This window comes from Terrapene carolina, unplaced genomic scaffold, assembly GCF_002925995.2.
Source record: "Terrapene carolina triunguis isolate 2854851 unplaced genomic scaffold, T_m_triunguis-2.0 Scaffold68, whole genome shotgun sequence".
Classification (NCBI taxonomy): domain Eukaryota; kingdom Metazoa; phylum Chordata; order Testudines; family Emydidae; genus Terrapene; species Terrapene triunguis.
The window spans coordinates 78,786,555-78,799,176 of NW_020664419.1; the positions used below are offsets into that span (position 1 = coordinate 78,786,555).

The 12,622-nt window shown below is 38.5% G+C and overlaps 1 protein-coding gene across 2 annotated transcripts in view; it reads left to right on the top strand.

Annotated features, from left to right (window-relative positions):
• The window catches only part of APAF1 (apoptotic peptidase activating factor 1), a 79,326-nt gene extending 69,641 nt beyond the window's left edge, over positions 1–9,685 (top strand). For both annotated transcript variants that reach the window (XM_026648857.2, XM_026648858.2), the window contains 3 exons: positions 4,056–4,181; positions 5,084–5,230; positions 8,057–9,685. In XM_026648857.2, the coding sequence (XP_026504642.1) occupies positions 4,056–4,181; positions 5,084–5,230; positions 8,057–8,203 (420 nt within the window). In that variant the 3' untranslated portion in view covers positions 8,204–9,685. The remainder of the gene's footprint in view (positions 1–4,055; positions 4,182–5,083; positions 5,231–8,056) is intronic.
• Positions 9,686–12,622: the final 2,937 nt, after the last annotated feature.

Genomic DNA, 12,622 nt, shown 5'->3' on the forward strand with positions numbered 1-12,622 from the left:
GGTGCTCCATGCAGATGGCCTAGGATGAGTCCGATTTAGTGGCCAGGGTGGTTGCCTTGGTGGTGGCCATGTGGCACAGCTCGTGGCATCGGCCTGTCCCAGGAGATGCAGTCGTCCATACAAGAGCTTGGGCCACCCTCCGCTCCCAGGGGATGCATATGCCTCAGTCTGCGAGGCAGCCATTCCAACTGCCCCCACTGCCAAGGCCTTAGCAGCCTTGGCAGGGATCTACGAGGAGAAGAGACAATGGGTTCAGTTGCCGCTGCCCTTCTCTTCCCGCTCACCTGCACAACCTGGCCGGGTGGAACACGATGGAGCCAGAAGCAGGCATTTTGAGGGTGTGCTCGAGAGCGACGCCCCAGTCACCTCCCCGGATCTGCCCCATCTTTTCCTCAACCATCTCCATCCCTATGCTCCATGGTTAACTACTGAGGATCTGGAATGTTTGTCCTGAGTCCAATAGGTCCTACTAGGGAGTAGAAAGCCCTCCACTAGAGAGACCTACCTGGCCACCTGGAAACAATTCACGTGCTGGGCCTCAGGCCAAGATGTTAGGCCTGAGCAGGCCTCGCTGCAGCTGATCCTGGACTACCTTATGCATCTCAAGCTCCAAGGTTTGTCCCTTTTATCAGTTAAGATCCACTTGGCTGCTATATCAGCCTTTCACCTTCCGTTCCAGGGCAGATCAGTCTTGGCTCATAGCATGATGGTCCGGTTCTTAAAAGGTCATAATCGGCTCTACCCTCGAGTCCAGGACCCAGTCCCTCTGTGGGACCTGAATCTGGTGCTCGCACGGCTCGTGAAAGCTCCCTTTGAGCCGTTGGCATCCTGTTCCCTTCTGCTCTCCTGAAGGTGTCATTCCTAGTGGCAATAACTTCTGCCTGAAGGGTCTCCGAGATTAGGGCATTTACATCAGGGCTGCCCTATACGGTGTTCAAGGACAAAGTCTAGTTGCAGCCACATCCGGCTTTCCTGCCCAAGGTGGTTTCGCAATTTCACACAAGCCAGGACATATTCTTGCCTGTCTTCTGCCCAAAGTCTCATAAGTCTGAGGAGGAACGTAAGTTGCCCTCCCTGGATGTCAGGAGAGCGCTAGCCTTCTACATCGAGAGGACCAAGCCATTATGCAAGTCGACGCAGTTGTTCATCATGGTGGCAGGTAGGTTGAAAAGTCGTCCAGTGTCCACCCAGAGAATTTCTTCTTGAATCACAGCCTGCATCCGATTCTGCTATGACCAGGCAAAGGTGCTTCCACTGGCCATTGTAACCGCCCAGTCAACCAGAATACAAGCCTCGTCGGCAGCCTTCCTGGCCCATGTGCCAATCTTAGATATCTGCAGGGCTGCCACCTGGTTGTCTGTACATACGTTCACATCTCACTATGCACTTACCCAGCAAGCCCGAGACGATGCTGGCTTCAGTAGATTGGTATTACAAGCTGCATGTCTGTGAACTCTGAGCCCAGCTCCAGGGATACTGCTTGTGAGTCATCTAGAATGGAATCGACATGAGCAAGAACTCAAAGAAAAAACGGTTACCTACCTTTCGTAACTGTTGTTCTTAGAGATGTGTTGCTCATGTCCATTCCATTACCCGCCCTCCCACCCCTCTGTCAGAGTTGCCGGCAAGAAGGAAATGAGGGGGTGTAGGGCCAGCGGCGCCTGATATACTGATGCATAAGCACGGCACTCAAGGTGGCACCACAGCCAGCCCTACGGATACCTCTAAGGCAAAAGTCTCTGACAGCTGTGTAGATGGGCACGGCACATGTCTAGAATGGAATGGACATGAGTAACACATCTTGAAGAACAGTTACAAAAGGTATGTAACTGTTTTATCCCAACTTTTTATGTATAAAATGATGGGGTCTAAATTAGCTCAAGAAAGAGATCTTGGAGTCATTGTGGATAGTTCTCTGAAAATATATGTTCAATGTGCAGTGGCAATTAGGAAGCTAACAGAACCATTAGGAAAGAGATAAAAAAAGAAAATATCATAATGTCACTATATAAATCTGTATATGCCCATACTTTGAATACTGTGTGCAGTTCAAGTCACCCCATCTTAGAATTGGAAAAAGTGCTCAGAAGGGCAACAAAAATGATTAGGGGTATGGAACAGCTTCAGTCCGAGGAGAGATTAAATAGACTGGGACTGTTCATCTTAGAAAAGAGACAACTAATGGGAAATTATGATAGAGGTCTATAAAAAACATGAATGGTAAGAGAGATTGAATAGGGAAGTGTCATTTATCCCTTCACTTAACACAAGAAATGGGGTCATCTGATGAAATTAACAGGCAGCAGGTTTAAAACAAGCAGAAGGAAGTACTACTTAACATACAGTCAACCTGTGGAACTCATTGCCATGGTATGTTGTGAAGACCAAAAGTATAATTGGGTTAAAAAAAGAATTAGATAAATTAATGGAGGCTAGGTCCATCAATGGCAATTAGCCAAGATGGTCAGGGATGCAACCCCATGCTCTGTGTCCCCCTAAACTTCTGATTGTCAGCAGCTGGGAGTAGACGATGGGATGAATCACTTGAAATCACCCTGCAGCATCTGGCACTGACCTCTGTCAGAGATAGAATGCTGAGCTAGATGGACCATTGGTCTGACCCAGTATGGCCATTCTTATGTTTTTACTTTCTAAAGCTTTAGAGACCTCCCAGAATTTATCTTGGAGACAACTACACACATTCTTAAGGAGAACGGTTGACTTTAGTTCTCAAAAGATACACAGTCCATGCTCAGTATTTTGCATAGCTATGTGTATTGCTTTAGGGTTTTTGTAACTAAAGCATTAAGCAACTAGCTACAAACATTTTACAAGACAAAATTTTTAAAAATAACTAAAGATTATGCATCCGAAGAAGTGGGTTGTAGCCCACGAAAGCTTATGCTCTAATAAATTTGTTAGTCTCTAAGGTGCCACAAGTACTCCTGTTTTTTTTTAAAGATTTAGATGTATCTCACATTTTCAAAAGTACTGAACACCCAGCAACCCTCATTGACATCAAATCAAGTATGTTCCTAAAAATGGATTTGTGAATCTCGGTTTAGGCTTCTGTTTTTGAAAATTGTTGGCCTACTTTGTATTTTGCCCCTTGTATGTCCAAGTGTTAATTAGCAATCAGATCCTTATTGTCTGCAAGTCTGCTTTTAGACATTAAAATTATTTTGTGCAGTACTTGTAATTCAAATATTTTTATAAAAATTGTATTTCATCAGAATATGCAGTTCCTTCAAAATCAAAACACTTTGTGAAATCAAGTCTGTTTTGCTCCAATTTTGTTTTGGAAGAAAACCCGAAAAATAAGTTCCAACATGTCAAAATGTTTTGATTTTTCATTTTAAAATGACTTTTTGTTTAGAATTTTTAAAAATTGTGTATAATATATTTTTATATTATATTGTCTAAACTAAATGTTCTTAATGATTCAAAATCATTACTTTTCAGAATTTTCCTTCCAAAGAGTGTCAAAATTTTCTGGTTTGATTCCTGTTCAGAAAAAAGCCACATTTCAAAATTTCTAAATATTTTGAGAAATGGAACTTATTTTTAAGTATTATTTTACAAATAAATAGATCATTTAAGGTTCCCTTCAAGTTTCAAAGAAAACTGTATAGACATCTTTATTAAAAGACCACCTCCTTTGAGATTACTTTTTGTCAGCCCTGTGAGTGGGCTGCTTAATACATGTTCCATTGTATTATACTCCAGAGCGTGCTTCCGATGTATTTTTTGATCTTATAAAATATCTTTGTATTGATTCATGAAGTTCCTTTTCCTTAATAACTTCATAAACTTTCTGTCTGACAGGTCCTGAGCTTAAAATGTGTAATAATAAAAAAATTGGGCACACTTTTTCAAATAATACCTAACAAATATGTGCCTCTCACATTTAATTAATCTGGAATTTATGTACTTTGAGTATTTTTAATCCCTATGTTAACACGTGTGTTTCTGGTTGGCGTGGACAGATAAAATTGTGTAAATTTTCCATGAAGTATGACTTATCTTTACTTTTTTCTTAAACATTTCATTTTTAGATATGGAGCTTTGAAAGTTCATCTGTTCTTCATGAGCTTAATGGTCACAAAGGCTGCGTGCGGTGCTGCACTTTCTCCTTCGATAACAAATTCTTGGCCACTGGAGACGACAATGGAGAAATAAGGGTACATTTGGAGACATTTTAGTAATACATTGAGTCAAAACTACTCTAGGGGTGCTTAGCCCAGTGTACTTGCCAGATATGAATTTGGGTAATTATATTCTGCCTATCTAATTTCCCTATGCCATTTAGGGAATGTTGCAGGTCAGGAATAAATAGTGGATCCTTTGCCATCAAGGTGGCAGCATTATTTTGTAGTGGGTGCACAACTGAGCTGAAAGTCATCTAGAAACTATAGGCTTTAGAAAAATATCTAAAAGATTAGACTGAATAGAGGGTAAAGACTACAAAAATACAAGAAAAGAGCATTCAGAATAGATGTGCATGTGTACCCTCTGGATTTGACCTGTTTTTGCACTCTTTTTTTTATCATCAATGTTCCTTGTGTGGTGGGACTCTGGATTGTCCATTTTGAGGACTCCTGGTTTACAAATATACTTATGGATTGATAGAAAAGGATTCCCTTTTTTGGGGTTCCTTGTGAGTATTTTGTTTTAAGTTTGTTTTGCACAAAAAAAGAAGAAAATGTAATGTAAGGTGGCTTTATGCCCATTCCTCACTTCCTGGAAGCAGAAAATATATTTGTCATGTTGACTTTGTGGTTTTTTTATGGTGGTCTAGTGATGATGATTATGGTGCTCTATAGATTGTTGGCATTCTTTACTAATTAGTCTCCCGTGAGTCAGTTGTGAATTAAACCCTCCGTATACCATAAAGGTATAAGATTAAGAGTTATCATCTAAATTGCCCTCTCACTTTGCAACCAAATATAATGTTTGAAGTAAAGGTTGGATTTCTCTAGTACTAAAAAGAGAAAAAAATAAATCCTGTCATCCTTGAAGCAATACTCCTTTTTATTTAACGCCATTAATAGATTGTATATATTATTAATTATGTCTCTCTTAGATTTGGGATGTCTCAAGAGGTGAATTACTTCATCTCTGCTCCCCTGTTACTGTAGATGAAGGAGAATCAACACATGGTGGCTGGGTAACAGACCTCTGTTTTTCTCCTGAGAGTAATATGCTTGTGTCATGTGGAGGATATCTTAAGGTAAGCCCCACAAAATACTGCTTTAATTTAAAGTACAGGAATGGAAGGTGACACCCTCGGTGTCCTGGTCATATTCGGTATTTTAGTTTTAAAAACTGTTTCCCTCCCACAGCCCCCATTTCTGATTGCTTACAACTTTCTTAAATTTCTTTTGGGGATGACATTTTTTTCATGCTTCATTTCTGTCCAAAGGTTTAAAAAAAAAAAAATTTAGTAAAATCGATTGTGTCTTTTGAGTTATTTGAATATAGCATTGGTGGGAAGCTTTCCTATATATCTTAAATGTTGAACCAGTTATGATCTATAAACCACTGTATTTGCAATGCCAGAGAAAATGGAATTGAATAATCAGTTATGCTGATCAATGGATTCATGAGCATTTCTAAATCTCTCTGACGTTGTATCTAGCATGGTAAAACAAATGTCTTGGGAACAGAACTATTTAATAGGCTAATCAATAGAGTTTCTTTTTACTTAGAAGAAGAAAATAAAAACAACCCAAGAAGAAGTGACAAATCTTAAATGACCAGAACTATGATTAAGAGTAGAAACTGATGTTAGCAAAATACCCCTGCTAACAAATGTTCTTATATTAAGGGCATGATCATTGCTGAACACCCTCAGATCTCCTCAATCTTGGGTGTTCGGTGCCTCCAGAACGTAAACTTCAGAAAGAGTTGTGTGCTCTGCACCTTGCAGGAGTGGACCCTTATTTTGTAATATTTGAACATCAAATACTGGGGTGTTCACTTTTTCTTCATAAATATGTAAGAGTTTAAAAGGAGTTGGTGATGATATGTGGTCCTGGTCTCTAACTATGTCTCCTACAGGCTATAATAATAATGTGGCACTGTACTTTGGAAAACATACTGTAAAAATCCTCTGAAAGGATGCAAGTTAAAACAGGAAATTGAAATTTGTCATTGGTGGAGGAACTTCTAATGGCTACGTTTGTTTAATCCTTTAGAGATTTACAGTAACTATTGTGGTTAGATTCATTGAGCTGTATCCTATTATCTGTTTTTTACACACAACTTCCAAAGATTTTAGTATGAGTTCCATGTGTGGAAAATGACGGGATATCATAGAACCATAGGACTGTAGGGCTAGAAGGGACCTTGAGAAGTCAAGTCCAGCCCCCTGCACTGTGGCAGGGTCAAGTGAACCTAAACCATTCCTGACAGATGTTTTGTCCAACTTGTTTTTAAAAGCTTCCAGTGGTGGGGACTCCACAACCTCCCTTGGAAACCTACTCCAGAGCTTAAGTACCCTTATAGTTAGAAAGTTTTTCCTAATATCTAATCTAAAATCTACCTTGCTGCAGATTAAGCCCATTACTACTTTGTCCTGCCTTCAGTGGACATGGAGAACAGCTGATCACCATCCTCTTTATAACAGCCCTTAATATATTGGAAGACTGTTATCAGTCTTCTTTTCTCAAGACTAAACATGCCCAGTTTATTTTAACCTTTCCTCATAGGTCAGGTTTTCTAGACCTTTTATCATTTTTTTTGTGGACAAATTGGAAAGAGTGTAGAAGAGAGCATCTTTCCTAAATTGTGGTGCCCAGAATCGGATCCAGTACTCTAGCTGGGGCCTCACAAGTGTCATGTAGAGCTGGACAATTACCTCCTGTGTCTTACATACAACATTCCTGTTAACACACCCCAGAATCATATTAGCCTTTTTTGCAGCTGCATCATTGATGACTCAGATTCAATTTGTGGTCCACAATAACCTCCCGGATCCTTTTCTGCAGTACTACCACCTAAACAGTTATTTCCCATTTTATAGTTGTGCATTTGATTGTTCCTTTCTAAGTGAATTACTTTGCACTTGTCTTTATTGAATTTTATCATCTTGAATTCAGGCCAAGTCTCCAATTTGTGAAGGTCATTTTGAATTTTAAACCTGTCCTCCAAAGTGCTTGCAACCCCTTCCAGCTTGGTAACATCTGCAAATTAGATAAGCATGCTCTCCTACTCCATTATCCAAGTCATTAATGAAAATTATGTTGGGCCTTTTGTCTTTGCTAAGAATTCCAGAATCAGCTACATATTAGGGTTGGCAGCAGATGTTGGAGGGCAGGGGAGGGAGTGGAAAAAATTATTTTAAAGTAGTATTGAAACATAAAACTGCACCCTAGGAATTGCCATGTTGGACCAGACCCTTGATCCATGTAATCCAGTGTTCTGTCTCTGACACTGGCTAATGCAGGAAACTTGTTTGTGGATAATTATGGAGTAAACTTCCCATGGGAAAGTTCTTCTTGATTCCTGGTATTTAGTGGTTAATTTATGCCCTGGAAAACTTGAATTTATATACTTTTAAACAAATTTTCTATTCTGCTAATGTAATTGGATAATGATCTCATTATCTTTTAAAATGTTTAATCCTTTTGTGACCCCAACTAAGCTTTTGGCCTTAATGATATCTTTTCACAATAATTATGTTATATAAAAATATATCTCCTCAGTTTTGAATGTTATTTCTCAGTTTAATTTGCTCCTGTACTAAGAGAGGGGTAACAGGGGTATCTGACTTAATCTTCTTTCTTCCATTTATTTTATATATGCCTTTATCATGTCTCCTCTAAATTAAACAGCCCCAATCTCTTCAATATCTTCTAATTTGAACATCTTTCAGGCTTCTAACAATTTGTGTCCCTCTCTGAACCCCTTGTTTTATGTAAGATTGTTGACTCTTTCCTCAAATGCAGAATGAAGGAAGAAAACTTGACAGGCAACTAGGCCCACCATGCTAAACCTATTTTTATAACTTCTTATATTCTATTCCTACTAATTTAAAATGTTTCTCTTTTTATAGTGGTGGAATGTAACTACTGGAGAATCCTTACAAACATTCTACACAAATGGAACAAACCTCAAGTCAATATATGTGTCCCCTAGTTTCAAAGTATATGTGACCATTGATAATCTTGGTATTCTTTATGTGCTACAGATGCTGGAATAAATCCATTGAGCACAGTGGATATTAAAACTCATGCAACTGATACACAGAGTTTTGAGCTGGAAACAAAATTCCTCTAATCTATTTGACATTCATTAAACTGTGAAGTGTTTTTCAGTATTGCATTCATTAAATGTTTGTGTGTATAATGTTTATGTAAATTTTTGCAAATGAGCATGCATTTAATCTTGTTTTTGATCAGCATTATTATTGTTAATAGTTTGTCCTTAAATTTTGATTTGCATACTAAGTATGCACCTTATTACACTGTTGGTAAAATTATATTAAGTTTTATTCAGATAGGGTGAGATAATTGTTAGCAGAAGACATAATAAGAGTATAATACATGGAAATCATAGTTTGTAGAAGTCTGGTGGCAAATGTTTTCAGGTCATGAATGTGACTGTAAAATACCAAAAATTATGATCTTTTACTATGCATGTGTGACATTGTTTTAATGAATACAGAATGGAAAGAATTAATAACTTCGTTAGAATTTCATTTTTCAGTACAAACTTGGTATTGTTTGAGGAATATAAAAATATTTTAGAGAAGAATCAAGTAGCTCTCCACTGGTACAGCAGCACTGCTTTGTACTACTGTATTGAACCGTCATGCTTTCCAGACTTATGGAGATGAGGTGCATTATAGAAGGGTAGTGAGTTTGGCTTACATAGGGAGAAGATAATTTTCTGCAGCTCCCTTTAGGCACACACTCAAAGGGCATTGGTAATTGCATTGGTAGAGATTGTGTACTCATTTTCTAGTCGGAGGAAAGATATGATAGCCAGCTAAACTGAGAATGGAATTGGGTCAAAAGGCTTTTGTTCAGAAATACAGGTGTGTATGGTGTGACTAAAAATATAGAATTTTTCCTTTTGTTTAAGTTTAGCTTTCACTCCAGTTTGTGCCATGAAGATGATAATGTGTGATATCCTGGTCAGCTTTGTTTACAGGGGATCCTCTGCAGAGGAATCTTTTTTGCCCCCAAAGTATGTGATTTTTTTAACATATTTGTTGATCCTGTAAAAGGTATAATGTGTCGGAGATATTCTACACTAGCTGCCTTTTTTCTTAACTTAGATTTTGTGACTATTTAATTAAATAACAAACTATTTCTAATCAAACTTAAAATAAGCCTTGTTCTAGTCTTGATTCTGACTGTTAGTTAACTTGCTCAGGCAGTAATAACTGTGATTTCCTTATTGTGCAATTAATTGCAAAACCCTTTTTAATGTCAGTATTTGGATGTTTAACATGTTAAAGTGTCTTTATCAATTCTCAATTTCAATAATTGTTCATCTTGTATTTCAGAATAAATTTTAAAATATCGGTGTTTTTTCTATGACAACCAAACTTTTTCATTTCTTCATCTATAATCTTCTGCAATTAGACTGTATTAAAGCAATATTGAATACGGGTAATGTAATGAAGTTATACAGTCAGACATGTAAAAAAATGTAATTAAAAATAAATGTAAGAGAAGTGTGTGTGGTTTTTTTGTATATTGAATATGTATATGTAAAGCATTTAAAAAACAATCCAGGCTGCTTCAGCCTAATTTGTGACTAAATCTTGGAGCTCTTCAGTTTATACTTCATGGGGGCAGGGGGTTCAAGGATGAAAAAAATGCAAAGTTTGCTGAAATTCTTTTTCTTTTTCACGAGCAACATGCACAAAAGAGAAGCAGAGACAAATAATCTCTCCATGTGTGTTACCAATCTAAATACATAAAATATAATGAAATTTCAAACTGCATAAGATAATGCTTTGCAAGTTAAGTAATAAAGTCAGCATTAAATAACAAAGGTTGAAGGAATATAAAAAGGTAAGGGGTGGGATTCTGGCCTCCTGTATGCCACTCCACCCCTGTGCTGGCCCCTCCCAAGCCATGCTGCAGCAAGTGGAAGCTGGAGCACTGAGCAGCAAAGGAGATTCTTGGCTGCTCCAGGCTACATGGTGGCTATAAATTACAGCAGCGCTTTGCAGCTCTAATTTACACTTGGGACCATACTAGCAGCCCAGAATCCCAAGGGTGCAAATGTGGCTTTAATCCACCTTCACCTTCCATGCTTCTTCCTCATAAAGGCATAGCACAGAAAGTTAGCCAGCATTTCAAATGTATTTGAAAGCAGCCAGCCAATTAGGTAGTGAGCTACAGGAAGGATGTGTCACATGAGCTACAACAGAAAGGCACTCACACTAAAAGCAGTGAGATCATGGGGTGGGGGGACAGGAAAAAGTCTGGTGCTATATTAGTGGAGGAAGTGAGGAACAAAGTAGAGCTATACAAAGTCTGTGAGAGATGGGAGTGAATCCCTGGAGGATTTTAATTTTAAACTGGGTCCTAAAATGAATAGGGAACCAGTGTAGGCATTTGAGGGAGGAGATGATGTGGGATACACTGTTTTGTGCATGAAGGCAAGGCTGTAGCATTCTGCACATGTTGCAACCTGGACAGCTAAGTCTTGGAAAAGTAAGTGTAGGAAGTTGTAAGGCAAGAATAGAAGGTGGTACGATTGAGGTTATCTGTAGAGGTGGAGTCAAAGCAGTAGTTCATATAGGCAAACAAGGCATTGGTGTAGGAATGAAGGGAAATACGTCTTTTGTAGTTAAAGATCTATAGCAGTTGTGAGAAGGCCTTAAAGAAAAAAAATGTAACTGGCAAGATAAGCTGCAAATATGCTGAGTTCAAAATATAACTGATAAAAGAAGCCTCTAATTGTCCAAACCTGTTCTAACAGACAAAGAATAGTTTTGTGATGTGTTAAACTTTTATTGACCCCTAACATACCAATGCTATATTGAAGAAAGGAGCCCAGTCATATTCTTGTCTGTTCCTGGCCTAAGAGAGTCCAATCCCAAATTGCCCAAAACTGTTTTTTTGCAGAAGTCAGCAATTGGCAGTGGCATTGCTGTTCGTTGAAAGGTATAAATGGTGAACTCCTTGAAGGGGTCATTAATAGTACCTGCCCTAACCAAGTTGGAGCCAGCCAACATGGATGAGAGTACCCCCAAGGTCTAGTCCTTTTGTGAGTATCTTAATCAAATGTCTATGAATGTCTTTTACTGATTAGATGTAGTAATTATTTAGGCTTTTAGGCATGGTTAGAGCAATTATATAAATGCCATTTGGCCTTTGGATTTAATAAAGGAACTTATGGTTGAATTTGTGTCATGGTGGTGCCCTCTGTTGACAATAATTCCAACAGCTGGCAATCGGTAGCCTTGTAAATATAGCTGATGAGAGAAGAGTCAATAATGTTGCTCAAGTTTCTGAACAGAGGAGACAAATAGAAGATGTGAGCTGTGAAAGGAGAATGAGAGAACATAACATCTACATGCTACTTCACATAAAATCATATTGGTAAAAAAAATAAAATGAAATAGGGGCCAAATATACCAGCAATTTCTTTTAATGAAAAGCAATAACGCAGTTAAAAGACAGTTTTATAGCAACATATAGGGGGGAAAATACAGCTTGGTCAGCAAATTCAGTAGTTTTCCTTGATGCTTAGCTATATTCCAATTAACACAAAAGGAACAAAATTTAGCCAGAAGCAACTTATCTAGATAGCGTTAGTACTCCCATTATCTCTTGTAGTGCCAGATCAAATAGAAACATTTCTCCCTCCAAAACTAATAAACCAATTAATGAACATCTCCAGTTTTGTTATCTAGTCTCCTTATCGTCAGCTAAAATCAATAACATCATCATCCTCAGTCTCTGGATGATGTTGTGTTTTAAGTATTCTTTTCAGAAACCACTTTCCTTATCTAAGCTGCTGCAGAGGTTTTCTGTCACTTCATTATCTTTAAACGCTGCCCTTAACCCTTTCACAAATCTTTGCTTTCTTGAGTTTTCTTACTAAGGAGGAAGGCTAGACAAACCCACCACAATACCAGTGTTTTCAAGAAACCTTACATTGCCTTAACTTGCACTATCACTTTAATTACATTTCTCATTGTTTTGTCCTTTCTAATCTGATGTTCTATATCACACATTCATTTTAATAAGACTGAGTACTGCTTCTAATGTCGTCTTTGTGCTAAGGACCCCAAATCTATTGAGTACTTGTGTGAAACTTGGAGGCCGAAAGAATCCTGTCAGTCACAGATAGCAGGGGACTGGTGGTTCAGGGAGACACCCTCACACACACATACTGCAGAGTTTTCCTGAGGGAAATTCCAAATTTTATTTCAAATGATTAGACTAACAGTTCAGTTTAATAATGTGTTGGTCTAATTCCCAGCCGTGTCACAGGGCTGCATTTGATTGTTGGGGAGATTGTCCCCTCAGTTCCACTTCTCCTTCTGAGGCATTTCTAGTAGATGGTGCTCCAGCAGGCTTCAGGGAGTGAGCCAGGATAAGAAAGCGAGAAGCAAGATGCAGGCTGTGCCAGATGGGGTCCCTTTCAGCCC